Consider the following 26,155-nt stretch of genomic DNA (forward strand, 5'->3'; position numbering starts at 1 on the left):
CATATATCTGAGAACCTCTGAATTTTCCTTGCATTGGTTTGGTGACTTTCACTGGAGTGGGGTAACAAGAAGGACTAGATCTGTACAGCCACAGTAGCCACTGGCCATGTATGGCCATTTAAATTGAAATTAATTAAAGTGAAATAAAATTTAAAATTCACTTCGTTAGTCACACTAGCCACATTTCAAGTGATCAGTAGGCACATGTGGCTGATGACTACTGTCTTGAACGGTGCAGATATATAATTTTCGTCACTGTAGAAAGTTCAGTTGGATATCACTGTACTAGGTCATCCTGAAGGTTTCTTCTGTGTCAGACATCATCTTTTTACAGAAAGGCCGCTGGCAGGTCAGATACCCTCACAGAGAACTTCTGAGATTTCTCAACATTCTTTGATCACATTTTGAATTTTTTCTTTTTGGATATTACTTGAAATAATTGAGTTGCTTAGTAGAACTTGGTCAGTTTTTTAAAAAGATACTTTCATTGATTGTAATAGCATTTGTTTTAACTACTAATGCATTTGTATTTTTATTTTTTCTCCAAAGAATCTGCCACTAGGGGGTGTTCTCGGACGTTTTAGGAAAATTAGTTTTGTTTCAGCCTTAGTAAGTGTGAACTTTGGACTATAATATTAATTGTAATTTATACTGCATAATATAAGAATGAAATTTAGAATTAATCACTATAATATGTATATATGCACATTACTTGATTTGTATGACAAATTTTTTTATTAGTGGTAAGTGGGATAAACTATCATTAAACAATCTGGAAAATTACTTAACAGTAAAAACAAGTACTTTCCTTTTCTTTGTGAGACAGGGTCTTGCTCTGTCGCCCCAGCTCAAGTGCAGTGGCATCATAGCTCACTGCAGCCTTAAACTCCTGGGCTCAAGTGATCCTCTTGCCTCAGCCTCCCAAGTAGCTGGGACTATAGGTGTGTGCCATGATGCCCGGCTTATTTTTCTATTTTTAGTAGAGACGGAGTCTCCCTCTTGCTCAGGCTAGTCTCGAACTCCTGACCTCAAGTGATCCTCCTGCCTCGGCAAGTACTTTCTTATAGTTCAAAACCCTCCTTCCTATTATTTAAAAGTGTATACTGTAGTAAAAGATTGAAGTTATTGCTCACCTATATTTCTTGCACAAATTAAATCCATTTTGCTTTCAGGGCTAGAAAACTTATATTACCATTAGCTGTTTCTCTGAAATCTTGTCATATTAAGTTTGATTGTCTGTCTATAAAAGATGGATAATAGTGTGACTGTATGGTATTGAAAGTATCCGTCGGCTTGTATATAATAGCACCATGGTTTAGTGGTGTTTGCAAAAGTGATTGATGGATATGGCCGTTCAGTTATACAGTAGCAGAAGTGAGAGATGGGAAAGACCTATCAGAGCATCTTGTGCCAGTGTGGGTTTATTTCCTAGGAATAGTCATTTACCATAACAATATTGAGAAGTAAATTCTTCTTTGGAGACAGAACGTAATGAGGGTGTATCATTAGGCTTTATCTTTCTAAAGTATGAATACTCTGTGTATTTTATTATTAGCATGAAAAAGATAGCGATTGTATGGTAAATACTGTTTAGAGAACGCTTCCTCCATGTTTCATAAACCTACACAATTCTATTCTTTTTGTTTAATCTAATGAAATTTGTGTAAGAAATAGTGTGACTGTTTTTGATTAGAGGCATATTTTGTTTCATGAATTAGATGAAGGTATTCTTCCTAAACTGATTGTGTTCCCAGATTAGTTGTTAATTACTTGGAATTAGGAGTCATGATGATAAAATTTCTACCCCATACATGAAAGGCTGTGAATTCTAAGCCTCTGAGGGTTTGTTTTCTGAAGTGAGAAGCTAATGCAGAGTTCTGTCATTAGAAACAGCAGTGATTAGGAGAGACTGGAAACAGGGTTATGGTGAGGATTTGCAGGAAGACTCTTTCTCCCTTCCTTCCTTCTTCCTCTTCCTTGTCCTAGCTGATGTGAGCTGGGCAGTAGGAGTGGAAATTAAGAATGAAAGGCGATTGCATCATTTAGCACTCTTTTTCCTTTTCTTTCCCTTCTGCTGGCAACCATTGATGGGGAGGAAACAAGTACCTATAGCATCCTGATTTACCCCATATTAGACGACTGTCAAATTATTTAATGGTATAAGGACAGATGTAGATTATTTCCAATGTAAATTACAGAACAAATACCTTAAGGACTCTTTGTATCTTGTTTATCTATCCATACAGCAAATAATTTCAAATGCTTATAATGTACTATGATTTTTATCAGCATTTCCCAGGTTTGAGTCATAGCACTTTGAAAATTCACAGGGAAGCTCTTCATAGTTGTTTGAAGAGGAAAACCAAACCAAACCGGAAGAAAGCAGAGAGGTAGTATGACTCCTCAGCACAGTCCTTTCTATGTGTCACTGCTGCTGACCTCTGGGAGCACTTGGCCTTTCACATAATGCCATGAGATAAAATTTTTGTATAGTCTTAATTTATGTCCATTAGTTAGCTACTATTAATAATTTGTGAAATATGCCTTCTTAAATATGAAAATATTAGACTAGCTATTTCCTGAAAGCCAATTGGGCTTTATTAAAATTTGGAGAACATTTTTATTGAAGCCATAATTGTCATGGGCAATACACATGAGAGATCACCCTGTAGCTAGCCTGTCAGACTTTCATGAGCCTTCAGAAATTAAGGGGAATGAGTGAGTTTGTTTTCTTGTAAGCTGTCACATTCTTCTCTTCAAAGTGTCAGCCTGCATCGTGCACAGATAAGTATTAGAAACTTTCACCTTTTCCAGGTGATTTTTTTAGCCTAACTTAATTTAGTGCTATAATTTTTCTTTTTCCTCTAACATTTAATCTTTTTTGTACACTAAAAACATGCCTGAAGAATAAGTGGATCTGAAAGATCTTAATTGACATATATTATTTCTTTTAATTTTTGAAATATGAATCTTTCAGACGCACAAAACCCTAGAGGTAGTTCCAATAAGCTTAAGGTATATTATAGAAAGCTATATATAGAAATCTATATATAGTTTATTAATTTAAAAAGAAAAAAACCTATAACATTTTTGCTAAGCAATAGAGATTCTAAAAGGCAATGGAAAGTAGGAGGATAAGCTTTGTAAAATCAGCTAAGCCAGATAAAAAGTGCCAGTTAATGTGTTTTTATTGAGACTGTCACATGTGAACATCATTGTTCTAGGCATGGTGAATCAACCATAAATCTCGTTTTAAAGGCTAGAAGGGCTTGCTAGTAAGGGCTGGAAGACATGTTCATAAATAACTACAACATAAAGCAGAAAGTCTTAAGTTTCTTGTGAAAAAAAGTACAAATAAATTACAAGAGGGAGAGTTACCCTCTAGCTGGAGAAGAAATTTGTATAGACTTGAAATAAAGTGTTGTTGATCAAGATATCAAAGGGTTAGGTAAGTTTGAGAGTTAAGGAAGGAGTTAATGTATTCCAGGAGTAGAGGAAAATGGTATCTGTGGAAGCACAAGTAGGTGCTATAGAAGAGTGAATTGCTGAGTTGCCTAGTAATTGCTAGTTACTTCTGTAAAATGCACAGAAGGGGAGGTGTGTGTTTGTGTGTGTATTATGTATATGCTAAATAAGACTAGACAGGCATCTAGAGCAAGATAGCTTGGCCCAAGTTCAAGGAATTTGTTCTGTATTGAAAAGGCAGTGAAAAGCCATTGAAAACTTTCAAGTGGAGGAGGGACACACCGAAACTGAAGGTGGGCTAGCAGCAGGGCAGCAGTTAGATTATTACAGTAATCTTGGTGAGACTGGGTGAGGGGCTGAGTCAGGGCAGCTTAGTAGTGATTAACAGGAGGTAATGACCATGTGAGGTCCCACTGGATCAGTCAATAGGACTTGGCAATTCTTTGATGTGGGGGTGATAAAAAGAGGAGGCGGCTCTAAAAAGGTTGAGAATTACTAGCCCATTAGATAATAATACTTTGTATATGGAGCTTTAGAATTCATAAAACACTTATATCTGAGACTTTATAACTTTGTAAGTTAGTTGCATTACAATTCTCCTTGTTATGGATGAGGAAATAAAGAACTTAGGGATTTTTCTGTGGTTGATACGGAGGGTAAATGCAGATCTAGGCCTATACCTGTAGTCTTCCAGTTTCTTGGCCAGTGCTGCTTTCTCTAAAATACCCTTCTTTGTGAACCTGGGAAGAAAAAGCCTAGCATCTAGTCCCATTGTATGCCAGTAAGTTTTGAATGTGGGCAAATTGCTTTACTTTCTTTGAGCTTTGGTTTCTTTAGATGCCCTTATTCTTTCTATCTTGCAGGAATACTTTGAGGGTAAAATACAATGTTTTTATTTTCATCACCTCTTTATTCAGCAAATAATAATGAGCACTAAATACTGTGCTTGGTACTGGGAATACAAGATGTTAAAAACACAGTCCCTGCTTTTGCAGCGTTCCACAGATTAGAGGATGACATAAAACATATAAATAAATAATTATAATAAACTATAATACGTGCTCTAATATAGAGCCACAGAGGACAACAGGTCAGGAAAGGCTTCAGAGAGAGCTGTGAACTAAGTCTTGAAGCATAATTAGTGGTTTAAGAGTAGTAAAATATTAAAGCAGAGGGCAAAATAATGTATCATCATCAATATACTAGCTATTATTTGTTGAAAAGCTTATAATTCTGACTACATCCCTGCAAGGTAACTATTTTCATTTTATGAGTGAAAAAATAGGTTCAAAATGTTGTGATTTGATCACAGTCCATAATAAAGTCAGTATGGTTCGTTAGGGAGGTGCAGATCAGTATCACTAGAGTGTAGTACACGAGTGACAGAATGGATAAAGATAAAACTGGAAAAGTCTCAGTGCTTTGGAGGTACAAGTGTACTGTTTATTCTAGATACTAAAAATAAAGATAATAAAACTGAATGGTAGTTTCATGACAGACAGGAGAGAATATTTTAATCTATATGAGAGACAAAGGATTAATCGTCAGTAAAATATGCCCAATTAAAAACTGGTTACTTTGTAGGCCTAGATTTTTTCACTGATCAGTTCTCTCAAACATTTAAGGAAGAGTTTTTATAGAGTTTTTATAAAACTAATTTTATAAAAACTCTGAGAAAATAGGAGGAGGGAGCACTTTCTAACACATTTATAAAGCCAGCGTGCCTCTGATACTACTGTGTGACAGATTTTACAAAATATTAGCAAATGGAGCCTACTAATATGTTAAAAAGGATAATACATCATTATCAAGTAGGGTTTATTTCAGAAATGCAAGGTTAGATTCATATTTTAAAAGCCATATGATTATTTTGATAGATGCAGAATAAGCACTTGACAAAACTTAGTACCCATTCAGAGTAAAGAACTATTAGCAAATTAAGACTAGAAGGGAATATCCTCAATCTGATAAAGGGTATCTATGAAAAACCCACAGCTTAAATCATACTTAATGGTGAAATAGCAGGTTCTCTTCCCAAAGATAGGGGAAAAGCAAGGATCCCACTCTCTTCATTCTTTTTAACATTGTACTGGAAATTCTAGCCAATGCTGTAGGCAGGAAAAAGAAACAATGTATGAAATCAGATAGGAGGAAGTAAAACTGTTTATATTTGTAGTTGACATGTTTGTTTACACAGAAAACCAGAAGGAACCTATAAAACAATTACTAGAACTAATAAGGGTATTTATTTAGGACATAAGGTCAGTATACAAAAATCATTGTATTTAGCAGTAAATAAAAAATTTAAATTTTAAAAATTCCATTAAAAATAGCATTAAGAAACATAAAATACTTAGAAATAAAGGTAACAAGAAATGTGTAAGACCTGTACCTTAAAGACTATAAGACAATGCTGAGAGAAATTATAGAAAACCTAAACAAAAGAAGATATTCCATGCACATAAACTGGATGACTCTGTGGCTGTCAGTTCTCCCTATATGCAGTTCCAATCGTAATACCAAGCAGGCTTTTTGTAGAAAATGCAAAGCTGATTCTAAAATTTATATGGAAACATCAAAGACCCAGGATATACAAAGAAATTATAAACAAAAAGGGCAAAGTTGGGAGACTTACTTGATTATTTATTTATTTATTTATTTTGAGACAGAGTCTCACTCTCTTGCCTAGGCTAGAGTGCCATGGCGTCAGCCTAGCTCACAGCAACCTCAAACTCCTGGGCTCAAGGGATCCTCCTGCCTCAGCCTCCCGGGTAGCTGGGACTACAGGCATGCACCACCATGCCTGGCTAATTTTTTCTATTTGTAGTTGTCTGGCTAATTTCTTTCTATTTTTAGTAGAGAAGGGGGCTCGCTCTTTCTCAGGCTGGTCTCAAACTCCTGAGCTCAAGCAATCCTCCCGCCTCGGCCTCCCAGAATGCTAGGATTACAGGCATGAGCCACCACGCCCAGCCCAGACTTACTTTAACTACTTCAGATACTTAAAATAAAACTACAGTAGCCAAGACAGTATGTGGAATAGTGTTCCTCCAAAATTCACGTCCACCTGGAATCTCAGGATGTGACTTTATTTGGAAATATGGTTTTTGCAGGTGTAACTGGGTAAGATGAGGTCATACTGGATTAGAGTGTACCTTAAATCAAATGCCTGGTGTCCTTATAAGATGATGAGACAGAGACAAAGACACAGAGTAAAGAAGCTCATGTGATGGTGGAGGTAGAGATTGGAGCGATACGTCTGAAAGCCAAGGAGCCCCAAGGATTGCTAGGAGCTCCCGGAATCTAGGAAGAGGACAAGGAAGGATTTTTCCGTGGAGTCTTCAGAGGGAGCATGACCTTGCTGATACCTTGATTTTGGACTTCTAGCCTCCAGAACTGTGAAAGAATAAATTTTTGTTGTTTTAAGCCACTCAATTTGTGATGCTTTGATGTCAGTGTCCTATATCTTGATAATAGGGGTTTGGGTTACACAGGTGTGTGTAGTTGTAAAAACTCATTGAACGGTACACGTAAGATTTGTTTATTTCATTAAATTTTACCTCAAAAGAAAAAGAGCTCTAAACAAATGTTGGACCATACTTATTGATATGCAAACTGAAGTGATCTGGGGTGAAATGCACTGACGCCCACACTTACCTCAAAATGCATTACAAAAGGGACTGATGGGTGTGCAGAAGGGTGGATAGATGCATGATAACATGACAAAAGCTAATATAAAATGTTAATTGTAGAAACTAATATTTAGGTGTTCGTTGTATTGTTATTTTGATTTTTCAGTACTTTTGAAATTTTTCATAAAATTGGAAATTGTTCAGAAAAATGGTTAGCACTAATGGAGAATGATTACAAAAATTATTGTACATCTATGCTGTGGAATATTGTGTAGCATTTATCATTCTGTTACATGGAAAGATTTCTAAGCCTTCCTTTTAAGGCAAAAACTAGTTGCGGGGTATTTAAAAAATTAACATAACACAAAGCTAAGTGTTTATAAACACACATAAATTCTTGGGGAGGAGAGAAGCATCTGTTTATATCTGAGAAGTAGTTTGGAATTGAGGATTTGTGATCAAGGAGAGCTTTGGCTTCGTATGAATTCTTGGCACTTTTAAAGCAAGAATGTATTCAAATATTAAAAATTAATAGAAAAGGGCTAAGGGATCACAGAGGGGCTTGTATACATGGGGATGAAAAGTTTAACATTATTAGTAGTCAAAGAAATGTAAAAAAAATAGTGAAGTGTCATATTAGCCCATCAAATTGCAAAGATAATAAGAATATGAAGGGCTGGGAGTGGTGGCTCATGGCTATAATCCTAGCACTGTGGAAGGCTGAGCCAGGAGGATTGCTTGAGGTCAGGAGTTTGAGACTAGCCTGAGCAAGAGTGAGGCCCTGGTGTCTACAAAAAATAGACAAAATTAGCCAGGCATGGTGATACATGGTCTGTAGTCCCAGATACTCGATAGGCTGAGGCAAGGAGATTGCTTGAGCCCAGCAGTTGGAGGTTGCAGGGAGCTATCATGAAGCCACTACACTCTAGCCCAGATGACAGAGCAAGGCAGTATCTCAAAAAAAAAAAAAAAAAAAAAAGAATGTGAAAATATGTATTATTAGAGGTATGGAGTTGAGTACTTTCTTACATAGCAGTGGTGGTAATATAAATTTATAGAGCCTTTCTGAAAGGCAGTTTGACAACATACCTCAACAGCCTTAAAAAAAAAAAAAAAAAAAAAAAGCCCATGCTTTTTGATATAGCATTTTCACTTACAGAGATAGTCAACAGATGCATAAAGGTGTATGTGCAAGGAAATTCATTGCAGTGATAAATATAATAATGGAAAATTGACCACTACCTATAAGCTCATCATAAAAGAATTAGAGAAATAAATTATAGTATGTCCAAATACCCAACTATTAAAAATGGTGATGTAAGGTTATATTTACTTATGTGGGAAAATACCCACTGTGTTAAGTGAAAACAAAATACAAAGTTTTTGGGGGGTGGGTGTCCCTTGGATTCATTAAGAAAAAATACAGACTTCAGTAGATAGTAGCATGGAAGGACGTATCCTAATATGTTAACAGTAGATACCTTGGCAGTGGGCTTATGGTTGATATTTCTTTCCTTTTTGTTAATGTTAATTTCTACAGTGAAAATGCACAACTTTTAAGAAAAATTTTGCTTTTAGTGATGTTATAAGGACTAGATAGCAAAGTGGGAAATACTTTTGTTTTCCTATTAGGTTAAAAAATACACTAAATTGTTAAGCAACATAATTTCAACTCAAAAATGCACCTATGTGAGAAAAAAAATACTTAGTTGTAAGTAGTGGTTATGTTAATATTAGGATCATAGGATTATGAAAGTTTTTTCTCTTTATTTGGATTTTGGAGTGATATACTTTTATAATGAAAGATCACCTAATAAAATTTGATGTCCTAGACCTTTTATATAAATTTTATTTGCTATTTTTCATTAAAGAAGATTATTAGTAATTTTACAAAATGTTTCTAGGATCTAAATAGGTTTAGACCAATGGAGAAAATGGAGTGACTTGTGATATTTCTTATATTGTTGATTTGTGATTGGTTACTTTTTAAAAGCTGTTTGCTATGAACTGTTGAAAGATCTATGGAAATTTCTCCTTTATTGAAATGACATTGGTTTTTGCTTTTACCAGGTACAGATTCCACTTACTCATTCAAAGTTCAGTAGTCAATATTTATTTAGTGCTTTTTGTATATCAGACATGGTACTTTAGTCATGTCTTTAATAAATATTAGGGCACAGTTAACAGATTTAGTTGGTCAGATATTTGAAGAAAAAAGACATAAGTAAATATCTCTTTTCTGTTTTGATGTTTGTAGATATTTAAATAATTTATAATGTTTTGACTTTTGGCAAATTCAATTCCCCTATTTTAGTAGCTTTTCTGTGTTTCTACATGCTGAAGGAAGGTAGGAAGATAGCCTCTCCACAATCACCATGATGAGGTTGCAGTTATTACAATTCTTCAAGGTTAGGGCTGACGTATGAGGGTCACAGAGAGAGCGCAGAGCTTTCTGCCATGAGATTCATGAGGTCAGTGACCATGTCTGTTATTTTTTACTGTTCTGTCATCTTCTGGCATAGGTGTCTGACACAAAATAGATACTCGAATGTTTGTTTACCAGCCAATTGAATGAATCTGTAATCTAAAGAGAGAAAATGGTAAAAATAGGATTATAATTTTGAAATTGATTGTATCAATTTTGATTGAAACATATACATAATCAATTTATGGGACTAGAATAAAAGTTGGTACACACATGCAGGGAAATACTTGCTGCATATAATTATCCATGCAGACTATCCAGTAGAGGGCAGGGTTTTACTTGTGGGGGAATTTAATACAGCTTTCTTTTTTGCCATCTTATCTTCTTTATAATTATAATTATCATCATCATAAGTAAGAAGTGTTTATTTTTCTTTAATTGTTACAGAATATTTGACAAACAGCTCTTGGCCTTTTTAAAGTTAAGAAATAATTTCCATTAAAAAAAACTTTTCCTTGGCTGGGCGCGGTGGCTCACACCTGTAATCCTAGCACTCTGGGAGGCCGAGGCGGGAGGATCCCTCAAGGTCAGGAGTTCGAGACCAGCCTGAGCAAGAGCGAGACCCCCGTCTCTACGAAAAAATAGAAAGAAATTAACCAGACAACTAAAAATATATAGAAAAAATTAGCCAGGCATGGTGGTGCATGCCTGTAGTCCCAGCTACTTGGGAGGCTGAGGCTGTAGGATTGCTTGAGCCTAGGAGTTTCAGGTTGCTGTGAGCTAGGCTGACACCATGGCACTCTAGCCCAGGCAACAGAGTGAGACTCTGTCTCAAAAAAAAAAAACTTTTCCTGCTTGCATCTCAGTTTGTATTGTACAGATTAATAAATACTTTAGTAAGAAGTAAGATTTGCATAAAGATACTAATATTGAGAAGGCATAAGATCATGTTGGTTTTTTAGATTGTACATCCATCTCAAATAGTAGTTGAGTTGATTATGTTCTTAAAGGGCATTTTTTAGGTTCTCATTTGTGTTTCCAAAGCAGTATTAGACATAGGTCTAAAGTGTTGACAGTTGTGAAGAAGTGCAATACAATAATGCTTCATCAGCTAAATAAGTGATATTATAAAACTTGTCCACAGAGCATAGTGGCAGCCATTCATGTGTCAGTTTTAAAAGGCAAGAACAGGTACCCAAAGGAGAACTGTCAGCCTATTAAGACACTTGAGGTTAAAAATCTTTAGGTTTAAAATGTTTGAATAGGCACTTCTCCTTATCCTTCCCCTTAAATATGGCTAAGAACAATGGACACTGTATGTAAAACAAACATAAGACTCTGAAAGATGGAGGGAAGAAGGCTGGCCAGCTAGGGACTGTGGGACCCTAGGAAAGACATGGTACCAGAGTGATATCAATAGAGGCCTAAGGGGGAACCTGAACTCTCCTCCCAACCCAGTAGCATCAAGGTATGTCTCCCTCTTTCCACTGTGGGCACCAGAGGCTGAGTGGTGAACCTGAATTTTCACCTCTGGCATATTTTTCATAGCTGGCAGTAATGAGGCAGTTATTCCCTTTCCCTGTTGACACAGTGTCACAGAAAGCCTGCAAAAACAGAAGATTTAAATAAGATCTAAAGTTTTAAAATAATCAGAATATCCAGATTTCAATAAAAAAAATCAACTCATCACCAAGAACCAGGACAACCTCAACTGAAATGAAAAAAGAACATCAATGGACACCAATCCCGAGATAACACAGATGTTAGAATTATCTGACAAGGATTTTAAACCAACTGTCACAAAAAAGCTTCAGTGAGCAATTACAAACATGCTTGAAACAAATGAAAAAATAGAGAGTACCAGTAAAGAAATATTAATTGAAGCTATAAAGAAGAACCAAATGGAAATTTTAGAACTGAAAAATATAAGAACGGAATTATTTTTAAAAATTGATTGGATGGGTTTAATGGAGACTGGGAATGACAGAGGAAAGAATCAGTGAACTTGCAAAACATTAAGAGAAATTACATAATCTGAACAACAATGAGAAAATAGACTAAAAGCAAGCAAACAAAAAACCCAGAGTTTACAAACCCGTGGAATTATAATAAAAGATCTGCTATTTGTGTCATTGGATTGCCAGAAAGAGAGGAGAAGAGGGTACAACTGAAAAAAATGCTGAAAGAAATAATGGCTGAAAATTTCCAAAATTTGGCAAAAGGCATAGCTTGCAGATTCAAGAAGCTGAGTGAACGAACCTCAAATAGGATAAACCCAAAGAAATTCATGCCAAGATATGTTATATTCACACTTCTTAAAACCGAAGGCAAAGAAAAAGTCTTGAAAGCAGCAAGAGAGAGATAACACATTAGGGGGAAACAATTGGAATGACAGTGAAAACATGCAGGCCAGAAAGAAGTGAGTGCACAACATTTTTGGACTGAAAGAAAAGAATTGTGAGCCCAGAATTCTAGATCCAGTGAAAATATCCTTTAGGAAGGAAGGAGAAACCAAGACATTCTCAGATGAAAGAAAAGTGAGAAAATTGTTATGAGCAGACCTATCCTAAAAGAATGTCTAAAGCAATTTCTTGAAACAGAAAGGAAATGACAAAAGTAGGAATCTTGGAACACCAGGAAGGAAGAAAGAACAACAGAGATAGTAAAAATATATTAAATATAGTAGACTTTTTTCTCTCTTCTTGAATGTTATAACTTGTGTTTGACATTTTCTTTTTCACTGTTTTTAAAAATTATGAAACACTGACTAATATAGTTGTTAATATTTGTAGAGGAAATACTGAAGACATTTATCTTATAAATGGGAAGAGTAAAAGGATTTAAAGGAAGGTAAAGTCTCTGCACTTTACTGGAACTGGTAAAATGTTGACACCAGTAGTAAATGGTGAAAGTCAAATATAAAGTAATGCTAGAGCAGCCATTTAAAAAAATCTATTCAAAGAGATGCAATGAAAAACACGTTAGATAAACAAAATTCTAAACCATGTTCAAGTAACCCACAAGGAGGAAGGGAAAAGAAAACAGATGAAAGAAGTAAAATAATAAATAAGCATTTAAATATAAATGGCCTAAATTCACCTATGAAAAGTCAGATTTATGGAGATTAACAAAATGACATACTGTGCTATTTATAGCAAGTCATTGCAGAGAACAATATAGGCAGGCTGAGAGTAAAAGATAGCTTTATTTGTAATAGCCACAAAAGGGAAACAACCAAAGTGTTTATCAGTAGATGAGCAGCTAAACAGACTGGTATAGTCATAGTATGGAATACTACTCAGTAATGAAAAGGAACGAACTACTGATACTTCCAACAACTTGAGTGGATCTTAAGGGCATTACACTGTGTGAAAACAGTCAATTTGAAAGGACACATACTATATGATTCTATGTATGTAACATGACAAAATTATAGAGATGGAAAACAGATTAGTGGTTGCTAGGCGTTAGGGATAGTGAGAGGAAGGAAGTTAAATGTGACTATAAATGGGTAGCACAAGATCTTTGTTGTAGTGGAACAGTTGTGTAACTTGGTTATGGTGGTGGTTACACAAATGTACATGTCATAAAATGGCATAGAATGATATGCATTATATCATTAATTTCCTGGTTTTGATAGTGTGCTATAGTTACGTAAAATATAACCATTGAGGCAAACTGGATGAAGGTATATTGGACCTCTCTATACTATTTTTGCAACATCCTGTGACTATGTAATTATTTCAAAATAAAAAGTTTTAAAAAGCAAAAAGATAGATTATAAGCAGGAAGAATTTGAATATTTTAAACAAATTCATTAATATATTTTATACATTTTCAGATATAGGAAAACAAGTATCTTTAGTGTGTACCTCTTAAATAGTAGAATGTCTTCTAAGAATTTATGATTTAAAAAAAATTTAGTTTTCATTTTTAACAGACTTAAAGAGGCCTAACATGAAGAGGCAGCCATTTAACCACTCTGAACTGTTTACCTTTCTTTTTTTGTTGTTTAAATGTGTTGACTTCCTACTTCAGAAGATTAGGATTTAGCTGTTTTCACTTCCCCCACTACCACTGATAACAGGCCTTATTTCTACACCCCCATTTTTTCACTGTAGTTGTCATAGTCATTTCAGTTATATCAATATTCAGGTTTTTTCAGTTGGATAGTATAAACGCCATTCATATCTGGGCTATCATTGCTTTTCCTCTCTTGTACAACTTTTGTACAAGAAGAACAACTTTTTGTTTTCCCCAGAATTAATAATTATCTTTGTTTGCTTGCTTACTTTCCTATATACTAATGATTAATTGAATCCCAAACTCCCTGAATTGCAGATATCTTTCTGTTCATTCTGAATATCGGTTTACTCACTACCTTAATTTAAAGAGAGAAGTAAATATAGGTTGGGTTTTAGAGCTCTGGTGTAAGGAAAATTCGTACTGTTAGAATTTACCTGCGAAACCAGACTGAATGTAAATTGTCTTTGTTACTTTTTCTATTTACACACATACCTTGTCCAGCTGCAGATACACTAATGGTTTTACCTTTATTTCAGTTAGCTCCTGATAGTCAAGAAAATCTGGAGGTATTTATGAAGAGTCTATCTCCTCATTAATTCTAAACATTGGTCATATAGGGAAGTGGGGAGAGCTGTGGAGTAGAGACCAGAACACTTGGGTTCTGGTCTAGTTGCTAATTTACCTCAATCTCGGATGATCATCTAACCTCTTGGCTCAGCTTTCTTTTCTCTGTAATAATGACAAGATCAGACTGGATTATAACTGAGACCTTTTCTAGTTAAAATATGATTTCAAGTAGATAAATGATGTACTTTAGTTATGACTGTATATGTAATATCTCTAAATTGAGTATTGTCATTTTCAGTACCTTTAAAGAAATATCCTGATGTTTGCAGAGAAATTGGATTAAAAGGCCTAAAGTAATATCTAAAGCCTTATAGTGATAGGTAATTATAAAAGACAAAAATGGACTGTGGCTGCCATCTTTGTTGTACTTCAAATTATGATATGAGAATTGTGGCTTTAACTTCCCAAGGGTTCCTAGAAAAGGAAAATTCTAAAGCTGTAGGAAATCTTACTGTTTACTACCCAGTATGTTAGATTTGACCCATACAGTATGCTCTGAAATAATTAGTGTGGCTTTTGTGGTGATTTTTTAAAATTACAGACTGTTGAAGCTAGATGGGTCCTTGGGGACTTCGGAAAGAGTCCTTGGTCGTCTAGCAGTTTTTAGTTGTAACCAGGACAGAATGTACTATTTGTTATTTGCACATGTTTTATTTAATTGTGAATGTTGATGTGAGAGATATTTGATATTTGGGATACTTAATTTGTTTTCAGAGGGCATTAAGGGTAATTATATGCATTTGGAAGTGAATTTTATAAGTTTGTTGGTATTCCTGTTGGTATCCTTTTTTACATGTGTTTGGTGATGATGATAATGTGCCTCCTTATGGGATTCTGTGAAAAGCAGATATGTAATTTAATTTAATAAAAAACACTTATTCATTGGTTATTATTCACTGGTTAATATTATTTATATATTATATTGGTTTTCAGGTACTTGAAGAAGCAGAAGCTCAACATTTATATCAGTCCATTTTGCCTGATATGGTGAAAATTGCACTCTGTCTGCCAAATATTTGCACCCAGGTTAGTGGAATGTAACTTTGTCTCTAGCTTTCCTGAGACTCTAAATTGAATTTCCTTTAAACTCTAATGGCCCAGGTCAGAGAGAGAGAGAGAGAGAGATGGGAAATAGTTTTTGCCAAAGAGTATGGTAATTTTCCTATATTAAGGAAAAGGTTAGAGGCTGGAGCGAATTCTGCAAAAGGACATTAAAAATGCAGTGTTCAATTTCTGAGCTTCAGTTTACACTGTTGAAGTTTGTTTACTCAGACTTTTCTTTTTACAAGATTGTTTAAACAATCTCTAACTTAAAAAAAATATAGACATTATTCAAAACATACTAATGGGTTTGGAATATTTTATTCTCAGAATAGCTTAATACTACCCACTCCTTCCTCACCTTCTTCAAAGTAATGTATTTTATAACATATGAGTTCATGGCACTTTAACTTTTAAAAATAAAAGGAGGAATCTGTATTATTTCATTTTGTTTGGAGTACATTACCTATATATTGCTATATAACAAATTACCTCAAAATTTAATGGCTTAACACAATTAAACATTTATTATCTCACAGTTTTGGTTGGTCATGAATTCAGAAGCAGCTTAGCTAACTGAGTGGTTGTGGCCTAAGGTCTCTCTTGCTTGCAGCCAGGTTGTCAGCCAGGCCTGCAGTCATCTGAAGGCTAGACTAGGGCCGGAGGACCCACCTCTAAGTTGGCTCTCTCATGTAGTTGTTGACAAGAAGCCTCACCATGGGCCTCTCCGTAGGCTGATTGGATGTCCTCATGACACAGTAGCTAACTTCCCCAGAGCAAGCAATCCAAGGGAGAGAGTAGAGAAGCTGCAGTGTCTTTTATGACCTGGTTTCCGAAGGCACCAGCATCGCTTCTGACGTTTCTGTTCATTTAGAAGCTAGTCATTAGGTCCAGCCTTACCCGAGGGGAGGGGCATTAGACTCCATCTCTTTTTTTTATTTTTTTTTTTTATTTTTTTTTTTTTTCAATTTAGTTTTACAGAATCAAAGAGTCTAACAGTATATCTTGTTAGATACAGTATGTCCTCATAATGTATACATTATTTCTTGTACAATGATATGAAATAATATGGGAAATATTCATGATAAATTATTAAGTGAACAGTGCAAGTTAAAAACAATAGTTTCATATTTTTTTCCCCACCCCCCCTTTCCCGAGTCAGCACCTTCAAGTGTTACCACTCCCCAAACGGTGTGCAATGCACTCATTGTGTAGGCATACCCCCATCCCCTCCCCCACCCCCCACCTCAGTCTGATGTCCAATTGGTGTCATTCCCAGATTTGTGTTTAGGTGATGATCAGGGAAACCAATTTTCTGGTGAGTACATGTGATGCTTGTTTTTCCATTCTTGGGATACTTCACTTAATATAATGGGTTCCAACTCTCTCCAGGAGAACCATAGAGATGTCGTATCTTCATCATTCCTTATAGCTGAGTAATATTCCATGGTATACATATACCACAGTTTACTAATCCAATCATGTATTGATGGGCATTTGGGTTGTTTCCACATCTTTGCTATTGTGAATTGTGCTGCTATAAACATTTGGGTACACGTGCCTTTGTTACAGAATGACCTTTTTTCCTTTGGGTATATGCCCAGTAATGGGATTGCTGGGTCAAATGGCAGGTCTACTTGAATCTGTTTAAGATACCTCCATAATGCTTTCCACAGGGGTTGCACTAGTTTGCAGTCCCACCAGCAGTGTATTAGTGTTCCTGTCTCTCCACACCCACGCCAACATGTGTTGTTTTGGGTTTTTTTGATAAAGGCCATTCTCACTGGGGTTAAGTGATATCTCATTGTGGTTTTGATTTGCATTTCCCTGATGATTAGAGATGTTGAACACTTTTTCATATGTTTGTTAGCCATTTTTATATCTTCTTTTGAAAAATTTCTATTCATGTCCTTTGCCCACTTTTTGATAGGGTTGCTTGATTTTTTCTTGCTGATTTTCCTGAGTTCTAAATAGATTCTTGTTATCAGTCCTTTATCTGATGTGTAGTATGCAAAAATTTTTTCCCATTCTGTAGGTGATCTGTTTATTCTCTGGACTGTTTCTTTGGCTGTGCAGAAGCTTTTTAGTTTAATCATGTCCCATTCATTTATTTTTGTTGGCTGCTGTGATTGCCTTGGGGGTCTTCTTCATAAATTCTCTGCCTAGGCCAATGTCTGTAAGAGTCTTTCCTACATTTTCTTCTAGAATTCTGATTGTATCACGCCTAAGGTTTAAGTCTGTTATCCACCGTGATTTGATTTTTGTGAGAGGTGAAAGCTGTGGGTCCTGTTTCAGTCTTCTGCAAGTGGCTAACCAATTCTCCCAGCACCATTTGTTGAATAGGGATTCTTGTCCCCAGAGTATATTCTTTCCCGCTTTGTCAAAAATTAGGTGACTATATGAGGATGGTTCTATATTTGGATTTTCTGTTGTGTTCCACTGGTCTGTGTCCCTGCACTTGTGCCAATACCAGGCTGTTTTAAGAACCACGGCCTTGTAGTATAGTTTGAGGTCTGACAAATTAATACCTCCCATTTTGTTTTTATTGCTTAAAATTGCTTTTGCTATACGGGGTCTTCTTTGATTCCATACAAATTGTATAATTATTTTCTCTATGTCTGTAAAGAATGATGTTGGTAATTTAATAGGGATTGCATTGAATTTGTAGATCACTTTGGGTAGTATAGACATTTTAACAATGTTGATTCTTTCGATCCACGAGCATGGTATATTTTTCCATCTATTTGCAAGTTCTGCTATTTCTTTTCTCAGTGTTTCATAGTTTTCCTTATAGAGGTCCTTTACCTCTTTAGTTAGATATATACCTAGATATTTTATTTTCTTTGTTGCTATTTTGAAGGGTATTGAGTCTTTAATTTGGTTTTCCGATTGACTGTTATTGGCATATATAAATGCCTCTGATTTGTGTATATTAATTTTGTAGCCTGAGACTTTGCTGTATTCGTTAATCAATTCCAGGAGTCTCTTGGTTGAATCCTGGGGGTTTTCCAGATATAACATCATATCATCAGCAAAAAGTGAGAGTTTGATCTCTTCCTTCCCTATTTGGACTCCCTTGATTCTGCTCTCTTGCCTGATAGCTCTCGCAAGGACTTCCAATACTATGTTGAAAAGTAATGGAGACAATGGGCAGCCCTGTCTGGTTCCAGTTCTAAGTGGGAGTGCTTTCAGTTTTTCCCCATTCAGTATGATGTTGGCTGTGGGTTTGTCATATATGGCTTGTATCATTTTTAGGTAGGTTCCATCAATGCCTATTTTGTTAAGCGTTTTTATCATAAAAGGGTGTTGAATTTTGTCAAATGCTTTTTCTGCATCTAATGAGAGTATCATATGATTTTTGTTTTTGCTTCTATTTATGTGGTGAATTACATTTATAGATTTACGTATGTTGAACCACCCCTGCATCTCAGGGATGAAGCCCACTTGGTCGTGGTGGATTACTTTTTTGATAAGTACTTGGATTCGATTTGCTAGTATTTTATTGAAAATTTTTGCATCTATATTCATGAGGGAAATTGGTCTGTAGTTCTCTATTTTTGTTGAGTCCTTTCCAGGCTTTGGTATTAATCACAGCGGAATAAAAGTAACAATGATCACAAACAGAAACCCTCACTCTTACTCAAAGTCATGGAAACTAAATAACCTTCTCCTGAATAATTATTCTATAAAAGAAGAAATCAAGATGGAAATCAAAAATTTCTTTGAATTAAATGACAATGGAGATACAACTTATCAAAATCTATGGGATGCAGCTAAAGCAGTCCTGAGAGGAAAATTCATATCCATAAATGCCTATATCAAAAAGACAGAAAACATGCAAATAGACAACCTAACGAATAGACTCAAAGAGCTGGAGAAAGAAGAACAGAACGATCCCAAACCCAGCAGAAGGCGAGAAATTACTAAGATCAAATCAGAACTAAATGAAAAGGACAACAAAGAAACTATAAGGGAAATTAATAAAACAAAAAGTTGGTTCTTTGAAAAGATAAACAAAATAGACACACCTCTGGCTAGACTAACCAAGAGCACAAAAGTAAAATCTCTAATAACCTCCATTAGGAACATGAAAGGAGAAATCACAACCGATGCTACAGAGATACAAGATATCATCTATGAATTCTACAAAAATCTTTATGCACACAAACTGGAGAACGTGGAGGAAATGGACAAATTTTTAGAGACACATAGTCTTCCCAGGCTCAACCAGGAAGAAATAGAGTACCTGAACAGACCAATATCAAGAACTGAAATCGAAACAGCAATAAAAAACCTTCCCAAAAAGAAAAGCCCTGGTCCAGATGGGTTCACACCTGAATTTTACCATACATACAAAGAAGAACTGGTGCCCATCCTACATAAACTATTTTCCAATATTGAGAAGGATGGAGTTCTCCCCGACACATTCTACCAAGCCAATATAACATTAATACCAAAGACTCCATCTCTTAAAGGGAGGAGTATCAAAAGAATTTGTAAGCATATTTTCCAGCCTCCGTAGAGGTTGTTTTGTTCTTCATAATTTTCTTCCTATGTTTCTCACAATAGTGGCTTGAATTGGCTTTTGTCTTTTATTTCTAGGGCCAGCCCCTCTTGCTGCATGGATGCTAGCCAGAGTTCTAACATTATTGCTCTACAGGGTCCCTACAGACATTTGGGTGAAACAATTTCTGAATGTGTGGGATGGTCCCACTCCTTGCAATATGTCATTGGGACATCCCAAAAATCACAAACACAGTCATTGGGGCAACCAAAAAAACACCCAGGCATGTCCAAATGCCTATGTGGGGCCATGCCACCTTCCATTGAGAACCACTGAATGTTTTTCAACACGCCACATTTGTTAACATTTTCTGTGATATTTCCAATTTTATATAACTTTGCTTTTGCTGCAGTAATGCATTGTGTCTGAAATGTTTTAGTCTTGGGTAGGTGAAATATTTTTTAAAACATGTCTTCTTGTTTCTGTTGGAAGTTACTTGCTCAGTTGTATTCCATGTTCATTCTTTTTTCTCTCTCTCATTTTCTTACTTAGTAAAATCTCTCACTGCCTCCTAGTTCTGCCTGACTTTTACTTCTGTGTAGCCTTCTCTGCTTCTCCTAGCCAAGATTTATCCCTCTTGTAGCACTCAAATCATAATTAACATACTATTTTGTAATTCTTGTCACTATATATCTCCTACCACCACATTATAGTCTCTTTCAAGGGAGATCCTCTTTATGTCCCTGGGTTTTGCATGATGCTTAATTATTAATAAATGCTTTTTGAATTCAATGTGTAGTTTATAGTCAACAGTATTTGGCTTTTGGGTGTATATCAATCATCTTCTCTTCCCCTTATGCATAGGAGAGAAAGCTTCCATATTTTATTTAATGAGAAAATTTTATTCAAAAGCATTTAAATTTGTGGGCTACAAGAAGTCATTTGGTCAAACCCAAATTAAACTCCTGGCTCCCCAGCCTTTAGTCTTGGCATAGAACAACTTTCTTCTTTCATTAGCATATTAATGGACAGCATCCTAATTCTGTGCTCTGCCCTCTACTGAAAAGTCAGCCTCTATTATGAAAGTTAGGATTTCAAGTTTAGATCAAAATATGTCTTTTGGCAAATTAAATTATGTATGTTGGTATTTAATATGTATCACATGAACGTACTTGAGGCCAAATCTAAGAGGTAAGTTTTAGTTTTATAAAAAGAAAATTGAAACAAATTTTGGATAGGAACTTTTTGAAATATCTTGATTCATAGTGACCAACCAGCCTCTTATTTTGTCTAGCTGAGTGCTTGACAACAAGATTTACATCTTCTCATTTCCCCAAATATGAGCATTTCTCCTCACCAAGAGAGCAGAAATTATTTACTGTATTTAAAATTATAGTATTTGTTTATATGAGGGACAAGAAATATTTGTGTTTAAAGTCCATTAAGCCTAAAATATTTATCATTAATTTTTAAAATCATTTTTCTGAATAATTTGGTAAATGGTAGTTAAAAATTCATTTCTCACTAAAACAAAGTAATAGTTTGCTTTCAGCCATTGACACACTGTCACCTTTTCTAAACTCATTGCGGAGTGTGAATAAATATATAAGATGGAAAATGGAGATCAGTATGAGCTCTTTATTTCCTCTTTCTGAGAAAGGGTGATTGCTAAGGCCTGAAAGGAGGGAGAATTTTGGATACCATAGTGAAAATGAATTCTTTATCTTTCTCTCTCTCTTGTTTGTTTACCTTTGAATTTTTCCAAGAGAAATAGTTGATTTGCAAGTTTAACCTGTTCTTTTTCCTAGTAAATTCTTATTCTAGCAATGATGTGTATTTCCTGATAATTAGAGAAAAATTGGTTGTTACAGCATTGCAGTTTTGATTTGTGGTGCCTGCCTTTCCACGGGTTCATTTTGGGTGCTGATTCCTGAGGTATGATCAGGACAGTGTTCTTCTAGGCATGCTGGTTTGAGATCAGTGCAGATACTCAGCACTCTTAGTTCTGGGTCTTACTGAAAGAGAGAAGGAAAAGCATCTCTGAACATTACGTGGGAGCATTTTGAAACTTAATGGTAAGCTGATGAGTAAACTGGTAGTTGGTCTTTGGTTTTATCAGCATGTCTTTAAAAAGATAGTTTAACGTTTAAAGTAGAATAAAACCCACTGGACACAGTACTCAGGTCCTGTGGATTATACTGACAATAAAAGGTCAGTGAATTTGGGTTTGGTACAACTAGAAGACATTTTAGACATAAAAGATTTGAAGGAAAAATGTCCTCCATTTCTTTGACTTGGAATGTTTGATTATGTAAGAAATGCCTATCTTGTTACAAGTTATATATACATAACTCTATGTAATGGTTTTTACATGTTCCATTAGTTGCTTTAATAAAGTTAGATTTCATCACATAAAGAAATCGTTGGTGTGAGGTATGATTCAGAATGAGAAGGAAAAGCCTTATTTATTAAATTATTTTCCTTAGATCATTTATTTAGAATTAAGAAAAATTGTTCTGTCCAACAATTTTTAATGTAAATAAGGACAAAATTCAGTATAAACAGTATTGCATATTTCTGTTTCACCTTTGTTTTAATTTTTCATTACATGGGCAATGTGTTTTTATTTACTTGCTAAAGCAATCTTCTTTTTCACTAATAAGTGATGTTTTGTGTTCTCTTCACTATCATTGTTATTGATTAGAAATCTGCAGTTTGTCAAATAAGTACATTTTCCTAATCATGCTTGATAAACAGCCCTTGACTAACAGTATTGCTGATTTAAGGATTCAAGAGTGGCCTGAAATTATTCCTGCCTTGATTTAGCAAATGCAATTTGGTGCCTCTGCTTTCGAAATTGCTAAACTAATTATTGCTCTTCTCGTCTATATTTTTTGTTTCCTCTATCAGCCAATACCGCTCCTGAAACAGAAGATGAATCATTCCATTACAATGTCACAGGAACAGATTGCCAGTCTTTTAGCCAATGCTTTCTTCTGCACGTTTCCACGACGAAATGCTAAGATGAAATCAGAGTATTCTAGTTACCCAGACATTAACTTCAATCGGTATGTTTTCAGAGAATACCTCTTTAACAATGAAATAGAGAAAGGTGGAAGGAACCAATAATATTTTTTAAGTGATTTGCTATGGGCCAACTATTTTATATATAATTATCTAATTTAATCTTTGCAATAAAGTGACATTTCTACCATTTTGCAGGCAGGGTGATTAAAGTTCACAGAGATTAAAGGACTTGATTGGGGTCCCAGAGCCCGTATGTCACAGAATTGAGGTTTCATCTTAGGCCTGTCTTACTCCAAGGCCCATGCTCTTCCCATCCTCTCAGATTGTCCTCTTTCTCTGAGCGCTATAGGTACCATGTGCCTCTTCAGTTTGATTATTCACGGCAACATTTGTTGTGTTTATATTCCTTATATGCTGAAATAATGTTAAAGATGGGGTAAAAGTCCTCCTTTCATAAAGGTATTATAAAATGAGAGTATAAATTCATGAGTTTATCTTATGAGACTTGAAAAATATACTTGTTAAGATGAAAAGTGAAAGGTGACTTGGACTTTTTATCGACATGATTAATTTATCAGCGTAATATTTTTAAGGGGAAGACAAAGGGATATTCAAATTATTTGACTAAATTAATATCTTGTGAAGGTATTGATAAAGCTTTAAATTCCATTTTCCTAAATGACTGCCCTATCATCTACAAAAACATTATAAAGGGATCTTTGTGGCAAATGAATATAATCCTCCTTCCCCATTCCCCAGAGCCTTATCCCCACCTCTATTTCTTTCTCCAGTTGAGAATTATCTTTATGAGATCCGTAAATAGAATATGAGTTTTCTTCCCTAATGTCAGGGGCAAGACTTCAGAAAATTACTGTAATATGTGCTCCTCTTTCCCAGTAGGTTGTGAGTAATGCCCTTCCCACCACCTCTAATCACCCCTGTCTTGCCTCTGACACTGGATCAGTGTGGGCAATGTGCGGAGTAGGAGATACAGTCACAGAGCAAACAAACAAAAACCACTATTGTTTGTCATACTGTTTTGGTCTTCATAGTGGAATAGTGCAGTTAATACCACTTACTTTAATTTGTATTCTTTATGTAGTTTCTTTAAAAACTGTTTATTGTGAACTAATTTTAGACTTACGGAAAAGTTGCAAAAATAGTACCAAGAATTCCTATATAAAACTTAACCTAGCTTCACTTTATGTTAGCATCTTATGTAACCATCGTAAAATGATCAAAACCAGTAAGTTAACATTGCTATAATACTATTAACTATAGTCCTTATTTTAATTCTACCAGTTTTTCTACTCTTTTCTTTTGTTCTTTCTTTCTTTCTTTTTTTTTTTTTAAATATTTAGAAACAGGGTCTTGCTCTGTCATCCAGGCTGGAGTATAGTGACCTAATTATAGGTCATTATAACCGTGACCTCCTAGGCTCAAGCAATCCTCCCACCTTAGCCTCCAGAGTAGCTAGAACTACAGGTGCATGCCACCATGCTTGACTAATTAAAAAAAAAAATTTTTTTTTTAGAGACAGGGTCTTGCTATGTTGCCCAGACTGGTCTCGAACTCCTGTCCTCAATCAATCCTCCAGCCTCTGTCTCCCAAAGTGCTAGGGTTACAGGCGTAAGCCTCCTTGCCTGACCATGTGTCATTTTTTCTAACACAACTTACTTTATGTGGGCAGCATTTCTTCTAACTTTACTTGACAGTGGAGATATGGATTCACATTTCTCTCCAGTGTCTTTAGAGTATCAGTCCCAAAGGCCGCATTTTTAGCCTTGTGAAGTTATAGAATACTTCTCCCTCTTAAGATGAGAAAAATTCTAGAATTCAGCTGTTAGTACCTAATAAAAAATTTTAATTTAAAAGTAAGACATTTTGGTTCAGTTTTTTTTTAGCAGATGAAAGTGTAGCAGATGATTTTAATATAGAATCTCAGACTCATAATTCTAGGGTTATATTTTTAAAGTTCTCAAACTTGAAAATATCTATGAAAATCTTTGTTGTTATATATAGTTACTCTTCATAATCAACACTGGGGATTGGAGGAGAGCAGGAAACAATGTAAAATAAAGTCATCTGAGAGAATTTCTTTAAAACCTCAGTGTTGGCAAACAGGATGGTATTTGTTTTATATTATATCCTCTTTGGTTGCATAAATACCAGTTGTAAGGGACATGTTTTTGACCTGTTTTTCCAAATCTGTACAGTAACTAAGTTTATTTTAAGAGAATAGTATTTAGTCATTCAGTTTAGTTCAGATCTACAGTGAGCAACTATAATATTCTCCACTGTGTTAAATGCCCTGGGGTTACAGAGAAGGGATGAGCCAGTTTCTGAATTCTTACTTTCATGTAGTATTATCTCGTTTTTAAACTTTACAACTGCCTGGGTGCCGTTCTCTCTTCCACATGGCTTTTTTTTTTTTTTTTGAGACAGAGTCTCACTCTGTTGCCCAGGCTAGAGTGAGTGCCGTGGCGTCAGCCTAGCTCACAGCAACCTCAAACTCCTGGGCTCAAGTGATCCTCCTGTCTCAGCCTCCCGAGTAGCTGGGACTACAGGCATGCACCACCATGCCCGGCTAATTTTTTCTGTATATATTTTTAGCTGTCCATATAATTTCTTTCTATTTTTAGTAGAGACGGGGTCTCGCTCTTGCTCAGGCTGGTCTCGAACTCCTGAGCTCAAACGATCCGCCCACCTCGGCCTCCCAGAGTGCTAGGATTACAGGCGTGAGCCACCGCGCCCGGCCCCACATGGCTTTTATTCCTCCTTTACAACTCAGTTCACTTATCACTTTTTCTAGTATCTCTGATTCTGCTAGAATAGGTTTGCTACTCCTCTGGGTTCCTATGGCAGCCTGTATATACCTCTATGTAAAGTAGAGGGGCATACTGTTATGACACTCTGTTAGAGAAGATATAATTTAATAAAGAAAGATAACTTGTTTTGTTTTGGTTTTTGGTTTTTTTTTTTTTTTTTTTTTTTTTTTTTTTTTTTTTTTTTTGAGATGGGGTCTTGCTGTGTTGCCTAGGCTGGTCTCAAATTCCTGGGCTCAAGCAGCCCTCCTGCCTCAGCCTCCTGAGTAGCTGGGACTACAGGCATGTGCCACTGTGCCCAACATAACTTTTGAGTTAAGTACCAAAGAGTGAATAGGAATTTTTACCAAGGAGAAAAGGAGAGGTGATTGCATTCTAATTGTGGGGAGAGCATGTGCAAAAGTACTGTGGTAAGAAGGAACTGACATGCCCAGGGACCGTGAGAAGATCAGTGTGGCTTCAGCACAGAATGAGAAGGAGAGGGGAGAGGCTGCAGAAGTAGGTGGGGGCCGATCATGCCATGCCCACCTAGCCATCTGAAAGCAATGGAAAGCCATTGAAGGATGTGATTTGGGGGTAGGAGGAT

General features: G+C 35.7%; 1 protein-coding gene across 1 annotated transcript in view; it reads left to right on the top strand.

The window, feature by feature from the left end:
- PARG (poly(ADP-ribose) glycohydrolase) overlaps positions 1-26,155 on the top strand; it is a 124,257-nt gene that overhangs the window by 37,055 nt on the left and 61,047 nt on the right. The window contains exons 8-9 of the mRNA XM_069461174.1: positions 15,106-15,198; positions 22,628-22,785. Coding sequence (XP_069317275.1) covers positions 15,106-15,198; positions 22,628-22,785 — 251 coding nt within the window. The remainder of the gene's footprint in view (positions 1-15,105; positions 15,199-22,627; positions 22,786-26,155) is intronic.

The sequence above is a fragment of the Eulemur rufifrons genome, chromosome 28 (assembly GCF_041146395.1).
Source record: "Eulemur rufifrons isolate Redbay chromosome 28, OSU_ERuf_1, whole genome shotgun sequence".
NCBI classification, from domain to species: Eukaryota; Metazoa; Chordata; class Mammalia; order Primates; family Lemuridae; genus Eulemur; species Eulemur rufifrons.